Genomic DNA, 14,609 nt, shown 5'->3' with positions numbered 1-14,609 from the left:
GTAAGGTAGAAAAATAATTAAACCTGAACCTTTTACAAAAACAAACAGGTAATAATGACACTGTGTCCATTTACATATACTGCACGATAATGAACTGCACACAATTGGTTGTGGAAATTCCCTTACAGTATTGTATTATGTAAGACTCGGAATCTGCTAGGATGCTTTGGCTGAACGAGCCTTATCAGACTATCTGTCTTGGCTTTTTCTGCAATCAGCCATGGCTCTATGCCCACAACTATTCGATTTTAATTCAAATTAATTAAATTGAATAGTTGGGGGCACCAAGCCATGGCCAATTATAGAAAAAGCCAAGACAGATAGTCCAAAGCCAAGACAGATTAGGATTGTAAAAACATGATGTTAGTTCATTTGTTAATAGTCTGAGTGTCTTTTTTAATTTAGTTTTCTGCTATTTTAATGATGAAAGTTGTTGGGCTCAATTCATAAGGTTAAACGAAATATATTAAATTCATATGTAATATGTTGTAGTTGAAGCTGCAGGGGACAATGAAATAAATTTTTTCTTTCAACTCTTCGAATGTGCCCAAAAGCCTAAAACGCCCACATCAAGAGACCTTAACTTTAAATAGATAGTATTTCAATGAGATCGTTTACCACTACGGTTTAAATACGTATTAATTTGGTTTCTTCTGAAATAAAGTATCAAACAGTTCGTGGTAACGAACTGTAGTAAGGAGCGACCCGGCTCAATAGTAACAAAAACTCTAAAAAATGGATTTTTGATACCAATAGCTACATCAAAAGAATCGCATTTTAATGCTGGTTTTAAATATATAAGTTTCATCAAGTTTAGTCTTACCCATCAAAATTCACGAGCCTGAGAAAATTTGCGTTATTTTAGAAAATAGGGGGAAACGCCCCCTAAAAGTCATAGAATCTTAACGAAAATCACACCATCAGATTCAGCGTATCAGAGAACCCTAATGTAGAAGTTTCGAGCTCCTATCTACAAAAATGTGGAATTTTGCATTTTTTGCCAGAAGGCAGATCACGGATGCGTGTTTATTTGTTTTTTTTTTTTTTTTTTTTTTTTTCTTTTTCCCAGGGGTGATCGTATCGATCCAGTTGTCCTAGAATGTTGCAAGAGGGCTCATTCTAACGGAAATGAATAGTTCTAGTGCCCTTTTTAAGTGACCAAAAAAATTGGAGGGCACCTAGGCCCCCTCCCACGCTAATTATTTTCTCAAAGTCAACGGATCAAGATTCTGAGATAGCCATTTTATTCAGCGTAGTCGAAAAACCTTATAACTATGTCTTTGGGGACGACTTACTCCCCCACTGTCCCCGTGGGAGGGGCAACAAGTTACAAACTTTGACCTGTGCTTACATATAGTAATGGTTATTGGGAAGTATACAGGCGTTTTCAGGAGGATTTTTTTTGGTTTGGGGGAGGGGTTGAGAAGAGGGGGATATGCTGGGGGAACTTTCCTTCGAGAATTTGTAATGGGAGAAGAAAATTTCCATGAAGGGAGAGCAGGATTTACTAGCATTATTTAAAAAAAAAAACAATTAAAAAGTAAATGTGAAAAAGCTTTTTCAGCTGGAAGTAAGGAACAGCAATAAAACTTAAAACAAACAGAAATTATTACCCATATGAGGGGATCACCTCCTTCTAACACCTCGCTCTTTACGCTAAAGTATTTTTAGTAATTTCAACTACTTATTCTACGGCTTTTGTGATTCAGGGGTAAAATTTAAGCTTTAGTGTAAAGAGCGAGGTACTGACGATGGGGCGAATCCCCTCATATATGTAATAAAAACATGAGAATACAAAAGTTCTTTACGTAAGCAAATTTATAAGTTACGTAAATCTTTTACCAATAAAAAGATTTGTAAAAAATTAAAAGTTCTAGTTGCCTTTTTAATTAACCAAAAAATCGGAGGGCAACTAGGCTTCGTCCCCCCTCTGTTTTTCTCAAAATCATTCGATCAAAATTATGAGAAAGCCATTGAGCCAAAAAAAAAAAATATGCAAATTTCGTTTTGATTATTCCTCTGCGGAGAGCCAAAATCAAAACATGCATTGATTCAAAAACGTTCAGAAATTAAATAAAAAAAACAAGTTTTTTTAACTGAAAGTAAGGAGCGACATTAAAACTTAAATCGCACAGAAATTACTTCGTATATGAAAGAGGCTGCTTCCTCATCAACGCCCCGCTCTTTACGCTAAAGTTTTTTACTGTTTTAAAAAGAAGAATTGAGAGAAAGAGTCAAACTTTAGTGTAAAGAGCGGGGTGTTGATGAGGAAGCAGCCTCTTTCATATACGAAGTAATTTCTGTGCGTTTTAAGTTTTAATGTCGCTCCTTACTTTCAGTTAAAAAAACTTGTTTTTTTTATTTAATATAATTCAGAAATTACTTCAATCCCAGTCTTATGTTATGTAAAAAAACAACTAAAAAACCCTATTATTTGCTAAGATTTTCTTTTGCTTGACAAAAGTATAAAATTTCATCAGGACAAGTGTAGCATTAACAATTATTCGACCTTGCAAATACTAATTTGGAATTAAAATAGCTTTAGATGTTATTTGCAGGGATTCCACAGATTATGCACTAATTATCTTCTTATTATCCTTCGTTAGATTCAAAACGTACTTTGCCAGTTGTATCTTCAGAGCATGCAAATGCAAAGCGTAATTTGGAAGTTTTACAGAATAAGAAAAGTACATTGCAGGATAAGTTGAATAGATACAGGGAAGAAATTGGCAAAATAACATCACGCAAGAATGCTCTTCAGGAAGACAAGATGAAGATAGGTCAAGACCTTCAGCAGAAACAGGTGAACTTTTTTAAAATTGTACTACATAATGTATGTTACTTCCTAGAACTGTTATCGACATAATGCAGCAACAAACATTAATCTCTGATGGAGAACAGGGCTCGGTGAGCCTTTTTAATATGGCATTACATAATGCATGTTACTTCCTTCAATTGTTATCGACATAATGCAGCAACAAACATTAACCTCTGATGGAGAACAGGGCTCGGTTAGCCTTTTTAATATGGTACTATATAATGTATGTTACTTCCTTCAATTGTTATTGACATAATGCAGCAACAAACATTAACCTCTGATGGAGAGCAGGGCTCGGTGAGCTTTTTTAAAATGGTATTACATAATGTATGTTACTTACTTCAATTGTTATCGACATAATGCAGCTACAAACATTAATCTCTGATGGGGAACAGGGCTCGGTGAGCCTTTTTAATATGGTGCTACATAATGTATGTTACTTCCTTCAATTGTTATTGACATAATGCAGCAACAAACATTAACCTCTGATGGAGAGCAGGGCTCGGTGAGCTTTTTTAATATGGTATTACATAATGTGTGTTACTTACTTCAATTGTTATCGACATAATGCAGCAACAAACATTAATCTCTGATGGAGAACAGGGCTCGGGGAGCCTTTTTAATATGGTGCTACATAATGTATGTTACTTCCTTCAATTGTTATTGACATAATGCAGCAACAAACATTAACCTCTGATGGAGAGCAGGGCTCGGTGAGCTTTTTTAATATGGTATTACATAATGTATGTTACTTACTTCAATTGTTATCGACATAATGCAGCAACAAACATTAATCTCTGATGGAGAACAGGGCTCGGTGAGCCTTTTTAATATGGTGCTACATAATGTATGTTACTTCCTTCAATTGTTATTGACATAATGCAGCAACAAACATTAACCTCTGATGGAGAGCAGGGCTCGGTGAGCTTTTTTAATATGGTATTACATAATGTATGTTACTTACTTCAATTGTTATCGACATAATGCAGCAACAAACATTAATCTCTGATGGAGAACAGGGCTCGGTGAGCCTTTTTAATATGGTGCTACATAATGTATGTTACTTCCTTCAATTGTTATCGACATAATGCAGCAACAAACATTAACCTCTGATGGAGAGCAGGGCTCGGTGAGCTTTTTTAATATGGTATTACATAATGTATGTTACTTACTTCAATTGTTATCGACATAATGCAGCAACAAACATTAACCTCTGATGGAGAGCAGGGCTCGGTTAGCCTTTTTAATATGGTACTATATAATGTATGTTACTTCCTTCAATTGTTATTGACATAATGCAGCAACAAACATTAACCTCTGATGGAGAGCAGGGCTCGGTGAGCTTTTTTAATATGGTATTACATAATGTATGTTACTTACTTCAATTGTTATCGACATAATGCAGCAACAAACATTAATCTCTGATGGAGAACAGGGCTCGGGGAGCCTTTTTAATATGGTGCTACATAACGTATGTTACTTCCTTCAATTGTTATTGACATAATGCAGAAACAAACATTAATCTCTGATGGAGAGCAGGGCTCGGTGAGCTTTTTTAATATGGTATTACATAATGTATGTTACTTACTTCAATTGTTATCGACATAATGCAGCAACAAACATTAATCTCTGATGGAGAACAGGGCTCGGTGAGCCTTTTTAATATGGTGCTACATAATGTATGTTACTTCCTTCAATTGTTATTGACATAATGCAGCAACAAACATTAACCTCTGATGGAGAGCAGGGCTCGGTGAGCTTTTTTAATATGGTATTACATAATGTATGTTACTTCCTTCAATTGTTATTGACATAATGCAGCAACAAACATTAACCGAGCAGGACTCGGTGAGCTTTCTTAATATGGTATTACATAATGTATGTTACTTCCTTCAATCGTTATTGACATAATGCAGCAACAAACATTAACCTCTGATGGATAGCAGGGCTCGGTGAGTTTTTTTAATATGGTACTACATAATATATGTTACTTCCTTCAACTGTTATCGACATGTTATCGACTATCGACTATATGATATCGACTGTTATCGACATATGATTTAATTGGAAATCCGTCATTCAACTCATATTCTTGAAATTGACTGTATTTTGTATGTAATTGTATTTTGTATGTTAATTGAAACAGGTGAACTTTTTTAAAATTGTACTACATAATGTATATTACTTTCTACAACTGTTATCGACATAATGCAGCAACAAACATTAATCTCTGATGGAGAACAGGGCTCGGTGAGCCTTTTTAATATGGTACTACATAATGTATGTTACTTCCTTCAATTGTTATCGACATAATGCAACAACAAACATTAACCTCTGATGGAGAACAGGGCTCGGTTAGCCTTTTTAATATGGTACTACATAATTTATGTTACTTCCTTCAATTGTTATTGACATAATGCAGCAACAAACATTAACCTCTGATGGAGAGCAGGGCTCGCTGAGCTTTTTTAATATGGTATTACATAATGTATGTTACTTCCTTCAGTTGTTATCGACATAATGCAGCAACAAACATTAATCTCTGATAGAGAACAGGGCTCGGTGAGCCTTTTTAATATGGTGCTACATAATGTATGTTACTTCCTTCAATTGTTATTGACATAATGCAACAACAAACATTAACCTCTGATGGAGAGCAGGGCTCGGTGAGTTTTTTTAATATGGTACTACATAATATATGTTACTTCCTTCAACTATTATCGACTATATGATATCGACTGTTATCGACATATGATTTAATTGGAAATCCGTCATTCAACTCATAATCTTGAAATTGACTGTATTTTATATGTAATTGAAAGTCCAGGCCTTTTGATTCCAACAGACGGAGTTCAATTTGTTCTAGAATACTTATGATTCGAAGGAGGGGAAATGATCATCAGAGATATTCCATGGAAATAGCTTGAAGGCTTTTGTGTTTGAAAATACCTTTACGAAATACCAACTTCTCTTACATGTTTCAAATTTAACACATTCAATAAAATAAAAATTACTTTTCTGCTTGTGATTCATTGTTATGTTTTATATGCATTAGAAAAGTATTAAGAAAAGTAAACGATACATCTCAGGACAGAAATTTTGGTAATGATTACTTGAGTGAAGCCACTTGCGTCTTGTTTTGTTTGTAATACTAGACCATATCTAACTGATGTATGAAATTTCCTACAAAGACTCTTTATTTTGATTAAGACCTTTGCATTTTTAGTGCTGAAGAATCCACAGGAAAATAATGTTACATTGTTGAAATTAAAAAATTCAATTTTCTATCCTTAAAAATTCCTTCTTTAAAGACTATAGATTTTTTAGCATATGTAACCAAGTGATGTAAAAACATAATACGATGGTTGATAATTAAAGAAAAGATGATAATGAAAGACAGAGAGAATATTGTCTGAAAATAGACGAGAAAAAAAATTTATGGGCCGAATGCAAAGAGACTGAATATGATCTTTGAGCATAATCTTTCTCTGATATCCAAGGTAGGGGGGAGGGGGGGGTCTTTAAAAAAATGAAAATACAAAGAAAGCTTTATTTCGAAACGTAAGGAGGGGCTGAATCCGTTCTCGTTTAAAAGAATGCTGGTAATTTCTGAAACTAATAAAAATTAATAAATACTTGCTGCAGCTCTGTGTATCGATAAATTACCAAAAAAAGACGCATAGGTATGTACTACACTGATAGCTAATGAAACGTAAAAATAAGAAAAGCAACGTGTTTATATTGCCGGTATCAAGCACTGCGTCTTTGGTGGGGACGAAAAACAAGAAACGGAAACAGCAAAGAATCGAAAAGATGAATCAATATCACGAAGAGAAGCTGAAATTCAATCAACTAGGTAACAAATGAAATCCCAAATCAAATAAAAAAAAAATATTCAAATGTTTTTGTTTTTTGTCAAAAATTCATGTATTAAAACATAACAGTAATACCATTTGTATTTTAGCATTTCTGTCACCTCCAGAGAGTAGCTAAAGCCAAAATGAAGCATTTAATATGAATGATAAGCAAGAAACCGAAAAGTGGAACAATACCAAAAAGAGAAGTTAATAATCAGACAGCTAAAACTATTAAAAAAATACAATACTTACTATTGAAAATGAACATAGTAACAAAATTTACAGTTTGATTTAACCTTAAACATTAAGTAAGCAGCTAAAGGCCTAAAGACCAGTAAGTAGCCAGAAGTAGCTAAAAATGAAAACAAGACTTGTTGGTTGTGTTGAGAAATGCCCATTTCAGTGGTATCCAATGCAGCTTATCTCCTATATATTGAATATAGTTAATTCAGTTTGGGACATTATACGACTTGGTTACATGTTTTAAAATTAGATTTCTATTTTAAATATTATCATAAATGAAATCAATATTATCAAACAGTATTGATGTTTAAAAGCATGCAATAGCCAGCCAAGAACTTATAAAGTTCGATTTGCGCGTTTCAACAGCATCGGAGTTGTTTTGAAACCCTTGTATCGCTGTCAATAAATCAGTATTGAAATATCCATTATTTGAACAGAGTTTCATTAGTATAAGAAAGTGCTTCAACATGAAATTGTTTGTTGTTATTATATGAGTATACCTGTGGTACTTTTTGCTTCAAATGTGTCAGCACCTCTTTTAAAATTTATATTCGTGAAATATTCCAGACTTTGGAACAGCAGTTAGAAAGTTTAAGTCAAGAAGCAAGTGAAATTGAAGCTGCAGTTGAAGAGAAGCAGAAGCAGCGTCCTACTCTAAGCCGACGCCTTTTAGCAGCTGAAAACAAATTGTCAGAATTGAAGAAAATCAAAGATAAAAAAATAGAAGAAGCCACTGAGACTGTAAGTCCGCAATTACACTTTTGAATATATAGTTGTGCTGTTTAATGTACATAAATATTCGGCCTATTTTTAAGGCTGAATCCTTACATATATTGTCAGGTGCAAGCCTTCTTCATCTCTATGCTTCAAAAGTACGTAAACTATATGAGTTCCAAGTTTTTACATCTGTCTCTCTAGATTTTGGAAATTCTGTATACTTCTCTAAAAAAAAAAAAAAAAAAAAAAAAAAAAAAAAAAAAAAAAAAAAAAAAAAAAAAAAAAAAAAAAAAAAAAAAAAAAAAAAAAAAACTAGATGTAGAGATTCAATTCCATGAAATTGGAAGTTGAATAAACCGACAATTATATATATCTATATATATAAAAATAAGTTGTCTGTCTGTCTGTCTGTGGATGGATCAGGTGACGTCACCTGAAAAAACTGGATCAGGTGACGTCAAAACTGAAAAAACTAAAAAAGGCAAAAACTACAAAAAAAACTAAAAACTAATAAAAAAAATAAAAAAGCTAAAAAACTAAAAAAACTAAAAAAAGGCAAAAACTACAAAAAAACTAAAAACTAATAAAAAAGCTAAAAAACTAAAAAAACTAAAAAAAGGCAAAAACTACAAAAAAAACTAAAAACTAATAAAAAAAATAAAAAAGCTAAAAAACTAAAAAAACTAAAAAATTAAAAAAAAGGTAAAAAACGAAAAAAACTAAAAACTAAAAAAAACTAAAAAAAAAGGAAAAAACTGAAAAATAAGCTAAAATAAAGGTAAAAACCAATAAAAAACTAAAAAAAAAACTGAAAAAACTAAAAAAAGGCAAAAACTACAAAAAAAAACTAAAAACTAATAAAAAAAGTAAAAAAGCTAAAAAACTAAAAAAACTAAAAAAAGGTAAAAAACTAAAAAAAATAAAAAATAAAAAAAAAACTAAAAAAAAGGAAAAAACTGAAAAATAAGCTAAAATAAAGGTAAAAACCAATAAAAAACTAAAAAGAAAAAAAGGAAAAAACTAAAAAAAATTTTCATCTAAAAAACTAAAAAAAACTAAAAAAGGTAAAAACTAAAAGAACTAAAAAAGAAAAAAATAAATGACGAAACTCAAAGAGAAAGCGACCAGGACAAAAGGAATGTTCGATTAGCAATCAACAAAGCACCGGGACACAGGGAGTATAAATGACGACCAGGACATAAGTAAAAAAAAAAAACTATCTATATATATAAAAATAAGTTGTCTGTGGATCTGTGGATCGTGGATCAGGTGACGTCACCTGAAAAAACTGGATCAGGTGACGTCAAAACTGAAAAAACTAAAAAAAGGCAAAAACTACAAAAAAAACTAAAAACTAATAAAAAAAATAAAAAAGCTAAAAAACTAAAAAAACTAAAAAAAGGCAAAAACTACAAAAAAACTAAAAACTAATAAAAAAGCTAAAAAGAAAAAAAAAGGAAAAAAATAAAGGAGAAAAACAAAACTAAAAAACGAATGTATATACAGACCGGTACACCGGGATACAAATGACGACCGGGACACAGGGAATATAAATGACGACCGGGACACAGGGACACAACTACAACGGGGACACCGGGGGAAACAGGGGGATATAAATGACGACCGGGACAAAAAAACTAAAAAGAAAAAAAAACTAAAAACTAATAAAAAAACTAAAAAATCTAAAAATCTAAATAAGCTAAAAAAGAAAAAAAAAGGAAAAAAATAAAGGAGAAAAACAAAACTAAAAAACGAATGTATATACAGACCGGGACACCGGGATACAAAACGAATGTATATACAGACCGGTACACCGGGATACAAATGACGACCGGGACACAGGGAATATAAATGACGACCGGGACACAGGGACACAACTACAACGGGGACACCGGGGGAAACAGGGGGATATAAATGACGACCGGGACAAGAAAACTAAAAAGAAAAAAAAACTAAAAACTAATAAAAAAACTAAAAAATCTAAAAATCTAAATAAGCTAAAAAAGAAAAAAAAAGGAAAAAAATAAAGGAGAAAAACAAAACTAAAAAACGAATGTATATACAGACCGGGACACCGGGATACAAATGACGACCGGGACACAGGGAATATAAATGACGACCGGGACACAGGGACACAACTACAACGGGGACACCGGGGGAAACAGGGGGATGTAAATGACGACCGGGACACCGGGACAGGGAATGGTCGATTAGCAATCACCATCAACAAAGCTCAAGGGCAATCATTAGAATCATGAGGTATAGATCTGAATACAGATTGTTTTCCCATGGACCATTATATGTTGCATGTTCAAGAGTCGGTAAACCTGACAATCTATTTATATGCAAAGACAATGGGACAGCAAAGAATGTTGTATATTCGCAAGTTTTACGTAGTTAAAACCATATATATATATATATATATATATATATCTATATTCACAGGTGGGACATAGGGACACAACTACAATGGCGCGTAACTATTATGGCGCGTAACGACTTACGCGCGCGGGGGGGCTTGGGGGGGGGGGGGGGGCGCGAAGCGCCCCCACCAACTAGGTGTTGGGGTGGCGCGAAGCGCCACCCCAACAGCTAGTATATATATATATATATATAAAAATAAGTTGTCTGTGTGTGTGTGTGTCGAGTGACGTCATGTTTGTCGACTGACGTCATTATAAGGATTGAGCTGTATGCGTCATGAAGTTGTTTGTCGACTGACGTCATGTTTGTCAACTGATGAAATTACATACCGGGACACCGGGACACAAATGACGACCGGGACACAGGGAATATAAATGACGACCGGGACACAGGGACACATCATTAGAATAATGAGGTATAGATCTGAATACGGATTGTTTTTCCCATGGACAATATGTTGCATGTTCAAGAATCAGTAAACCTGACAATCTATTTATATGCAACATATGCAACATATATATATATATATATATATATATATATATATATATATATATATATATATATATATATATATATATATATATATATATATATATATATATATATATATATCTATCTCTATTCACAGGTGGGACACAGGGACACAACTACAATGGCGCGTAACTAATATGGCGCGTAACGACTTACGCGAGCGGGGGGGGCGCGAAGCGCCCCACCAACTAGGTGTTGGGGTGGCGCGAAAGTTCTTAATAATATTTAAGTGTATAATGACCTGTAAAAAAGCTGCCTTGTAGGACAAGCGAACTTGTACTTCCTTGTATTTATGGAATTTTTCATCGCTTTTTGGGCACACTTTCTTTGATATCTTAACAAAAGTAGTTAAGGCAGTTGACTAAAATTTTCAAGAATTCCGTCAAATATAAATTCCGACGATTTCTGAAAGTGTGATTCACGCAGCTCAACAGCTTTCTTACACTTATTACAGAATATTTCGATTAAGAGCGATTGTCTACCCCATGTGACTGAAATAAGAGGATTGTTTAGAAATTTAATATTCATATGGAAGTATTTTCTTTAAGATAGTCAAAGTCTGCAGTCCTAAATTACAACAGCCGCAGCTGTAACTATGTGTATTAATTTGTTCAAACTGATGCACTTGTCGTAATCATGCAATAGTGCATTAAAAAACAGGTAAAGGTAAAGCTTACGGCAATAGACTCTTAAAGTCCAAACTGGCGATGCTGATCTCGGTTTCAAGGCCCTTTAGCCAGGAAGTGCAATGGTGTGTTGGAGGCTTGTGATCCTGTACTTTTGCACAGGCTTCCTGCTTACCTTCCCCAGATTTCACCAGGTACCCGTTTAGAGCTGGGTTGACTTTGGTTGAGCTTACAGAGTAGCGTCACTGACTCCCGTCCCAAACCAAATAACCAGACACACTAGGAATCGAGCCTACGGCCTTCGCACAAAGAATGGCAAATCCAGTGCCCCAACCAGTTGGCTAGGACGACTTAATAGTTTATTAAGAGCCTCTTAATAAAACATATCCGCCCTTGACTTGAACTGCTTCGATTGGGTGGTGTGGAAACTCCTCTTTGTGTTTAGCTTTCCTTTCTGTCTGCAAAGATATAAATTTGGTCGAAATATGAAGACATTTATCCAGTTTTCTTTCAATATAGTCTACATACAGTTTATGGACTGGAGCTACAAATTTCACGAAGAAACCTATTATGTATTTGCAGACCTTGTTAAAAACTAATAATAATTTTGTTTAAGGACAGAGAGGGAGATGTTGTGGTTGCGAGGCTCATACTGTAGAGATTGGACTTGAAAACATTGCTACAAGAAGGTGATGTAAACCTTACTAACACTGCCTCTATACCAAACAAAGTTGTTCAATTTTAAGGTGGCCAAATTTTTATGAAATGTGCATCAGTTACCTCCCTCAATGTTTTTGTTTGAGTATCTGTTTGGTTACTGAGTTTTAGTTCAAAATTTGAACGTTTTTCTTGAGTCAGTGGTTTTTTGGTTTATGTATTTTTTGACGGAAATTGAGTAAATGATATCTTCTTTTTTTTTTACTGTAATCATTTTATTGTGTAAGGTGAAGCAGGATTATATTAAACACTTAAACAAAAGTTTCACCAATTTGAGACTACTATCGGGGTTCTGTTTCGACTATAGTTAGAAAACAAAACGAAAAAGAGAAAAGAAAATTCGTTTTACGTTTCAAGTTTCGTTTTTTCTCTTGCTGTTTTTGTTGTTTTTTCTTCTAATTACTGCTGATAACAGGTCTCAGAATGGGCCAATCTGCTATTATTTTTAATATTTGTATTGTTTGTGGTTACCATTGCCTATATTAAAAGTTTTTTTTCCGTGTATAATTTATATATATATATATATATATATATATATATATATATATATATATATATATATATATATATATATATATATATATATATATATATATATGTATATATATATATATATATATATATATATATATATATATATATATATATATATATATATATATATGTTACAGTAGTTTTCAAACTGAGATTTGAAGTTAACAATCTTAAAATCAGTACTTAGAATTGATTTATCCAGTCAAGATGTAGTTCTCACGAGAATATAGGATTCTTGCGCGTATTCTTGCTCATCCAAATTCGTTTTTAGTTTTTATTTGCTTGGACAAATTGTAGTTAGCCGAAGCTTATGATATCAAAATGCTTTGCGGTTTCTTTATTAATAATTTAATTACGGTAATTTGTTTTTGAAAGTTTTTAATAATTTTGCTTACTGACTGCTTAAGTCCTCATACAATCTACAATCCCTGCACAATGATTAATCCTTCATCTCTATTCCGTACTATTCAAATTTTCTGCTTATGCCACCTTTCGTGTTATCTACAACAAAGTAAGATCATTTTTACTTATCTCGTTGTCTTTTACTAGATTGTAGCTACCGCTGCAACCACGACCATACGGATGTAAAAGTAGAGCAGGGGCGTTTGGGCTCCTTAGAATTCCGTTAGGAATTACCGAAGATTCTGAAGTTTTGTGGATGTGTTTTCATGGTTTTTGAATTTGTTTTGTTTCAAAATCAAAATTTGAATTATTAAGAAAAAGAAAAGGTGAAATTTTTCACCAATTGGAGACCACGGAATCAAATGGGGAGTAAAAACTCCCCTGGACTTAGATTATGCTGATCATTAGATGAAAGTTCGAGCAAAATGTATGAATTTTTAGAAGTTTTGCGAGTTAAGGGTGCTAGAATAGGTTTGAAAATTAATGGTAAGACGACTAAGTCACTAAGGCTAGGAATTAGTGAATATGAAAAGATGATAATGGGTAACGAAAACATCGATAAAGTGGGCAGCTTCATTTACTTGGTAGTATTATTAGTAACGATAATGGGAGCAGTGAAGATGTTAAAAGTAGAATAGCCAAGGCTTAGGGTGTTTTTTCACAGTTAAAAAAAAGTTTGGAAGAATAGGAAGATAAGTCTACAAACCAAGAAAAGCGGATAAAAATTTACTAGATGTTTTCTAGAGAAATTGCCTACGGATTGTTCTCGGTACCCGGCTGACTGACCGTATTCCAAACAGTAGGCTGTACGAAAAATGTGGTTCAATCCCGCTTTCTAGGGCTATAATGAAAGAAAGGTTGAAACGGCTAGGCCACGTTCTGCGGATGGAGGATGACAGATTGCCTAAGATTTTCCTTTTTGGCCAACCGTCAGGGGCTAAACGGAAAGCAGGTCGTCCTCGTCTTGGGTGGAAGGATGTCATAAATAAAGATTTAAAGGAAATGGGGACTTCCTGGGAGAGTGTAAAGAGAGAGGCCTTGAATAGATTGGGTTGGAGGATGATTGTCCGTAGCTGTGTTGGCCTCGGGCGCCTTGGTGCTGCGGTGAGTTGTTAGTAGTAGTAGTAGTTGAAGCTAAAGCCTCTTAAAATATAATAATTTTCTTAAGCGGGGCAATCCGTTAAATAAATTCCTAGGAAACATCTAAGGATGCTAGATTAAGATTTTCCGTCACGTCCGAAAAGAAGAAAGAAGAGTTTAGCCAAATATGCACATAAATCTCTGAAAGTAGTCACGACCAGTGGATTTCTGCAAGAGTAAAAGTAGTGTGTATTAAGGTCATGTGTTAACATGTTATGAAATTCTGTTCTTGTTGCAATATTCCGTACATCAATGCTGTTTAAAACAATCAGTTTACGTAATAGCCTTTAAACCAAACACACAAAAAATTACGAAAATATAATGATTGTATTTTTGGCGAAATAGCACTGAGAAAAAAAAATATAAGACGAAAAAATTTTAGTGCCATCATACGATTAATCCTTTTGTTAAATTGGACAATGAAATTTGCAAAGGCAACTATTATAAGTCAGTGATATTGAAGCTGATACTGATAGAAGCAGAGCATTGTTATCCTGCCCCAGTAATACTCCCCTTGCTTCAGAACATACACGTAGGGGATGAATTTCGTAGTTAATATTTTGGCTGTGGTCGAAAATACGAAAAACTTCCATTTTC

The 14,609-nt window shown here is 33.7% G+C and overlaps 1 protein-coding gene across 2 annotated transcripts in view; it reads left to right on the top strand.

Annotated features, from left to right (window-relative positions):
- LOC136025214 (DNA repair protein RAD50-like) overlaps nt 1-14,609 on the top strand; it is a 117,436-nt gene that overhangs the window by 79,677 nt on the left and 23,150 nt on the right. For both annotated transcript variants that reach the window (XM_065701029.1, XM_065701030.1), the window contains 2 exons: nt 2,607-2,803; nt 7,486-7,659. In XM_065701029.1, coding sequence (XP_065557101.1) covers nt 2,607-2,803; nt 7,486-7,659 — 371 coding nt within the window. The remainder of the gene's footprint in view (nt 1-2,606; nt 2,804-7,485; nt 7,660-14,609) is intronic.

This window comes from Artemia franciscana, chromosome 3 (assembly GCF_032884065.1).
Source record: "Artemia franciscana chromosome 3, ASM3288406v1, whole genome shotgun sequence".
Taxonomy (NCBI): domain Eukaryota; kingdom Metazoa; phylum Arthropoda; class Branchiopoda; order Anostraca; family Artemiidae; genus Artemia; species Artemia franciscana.
Note: the sequence above shows the minus strand (reverse complement) of the source record. Positions and strands in the feature narration are given on the sequence as shown.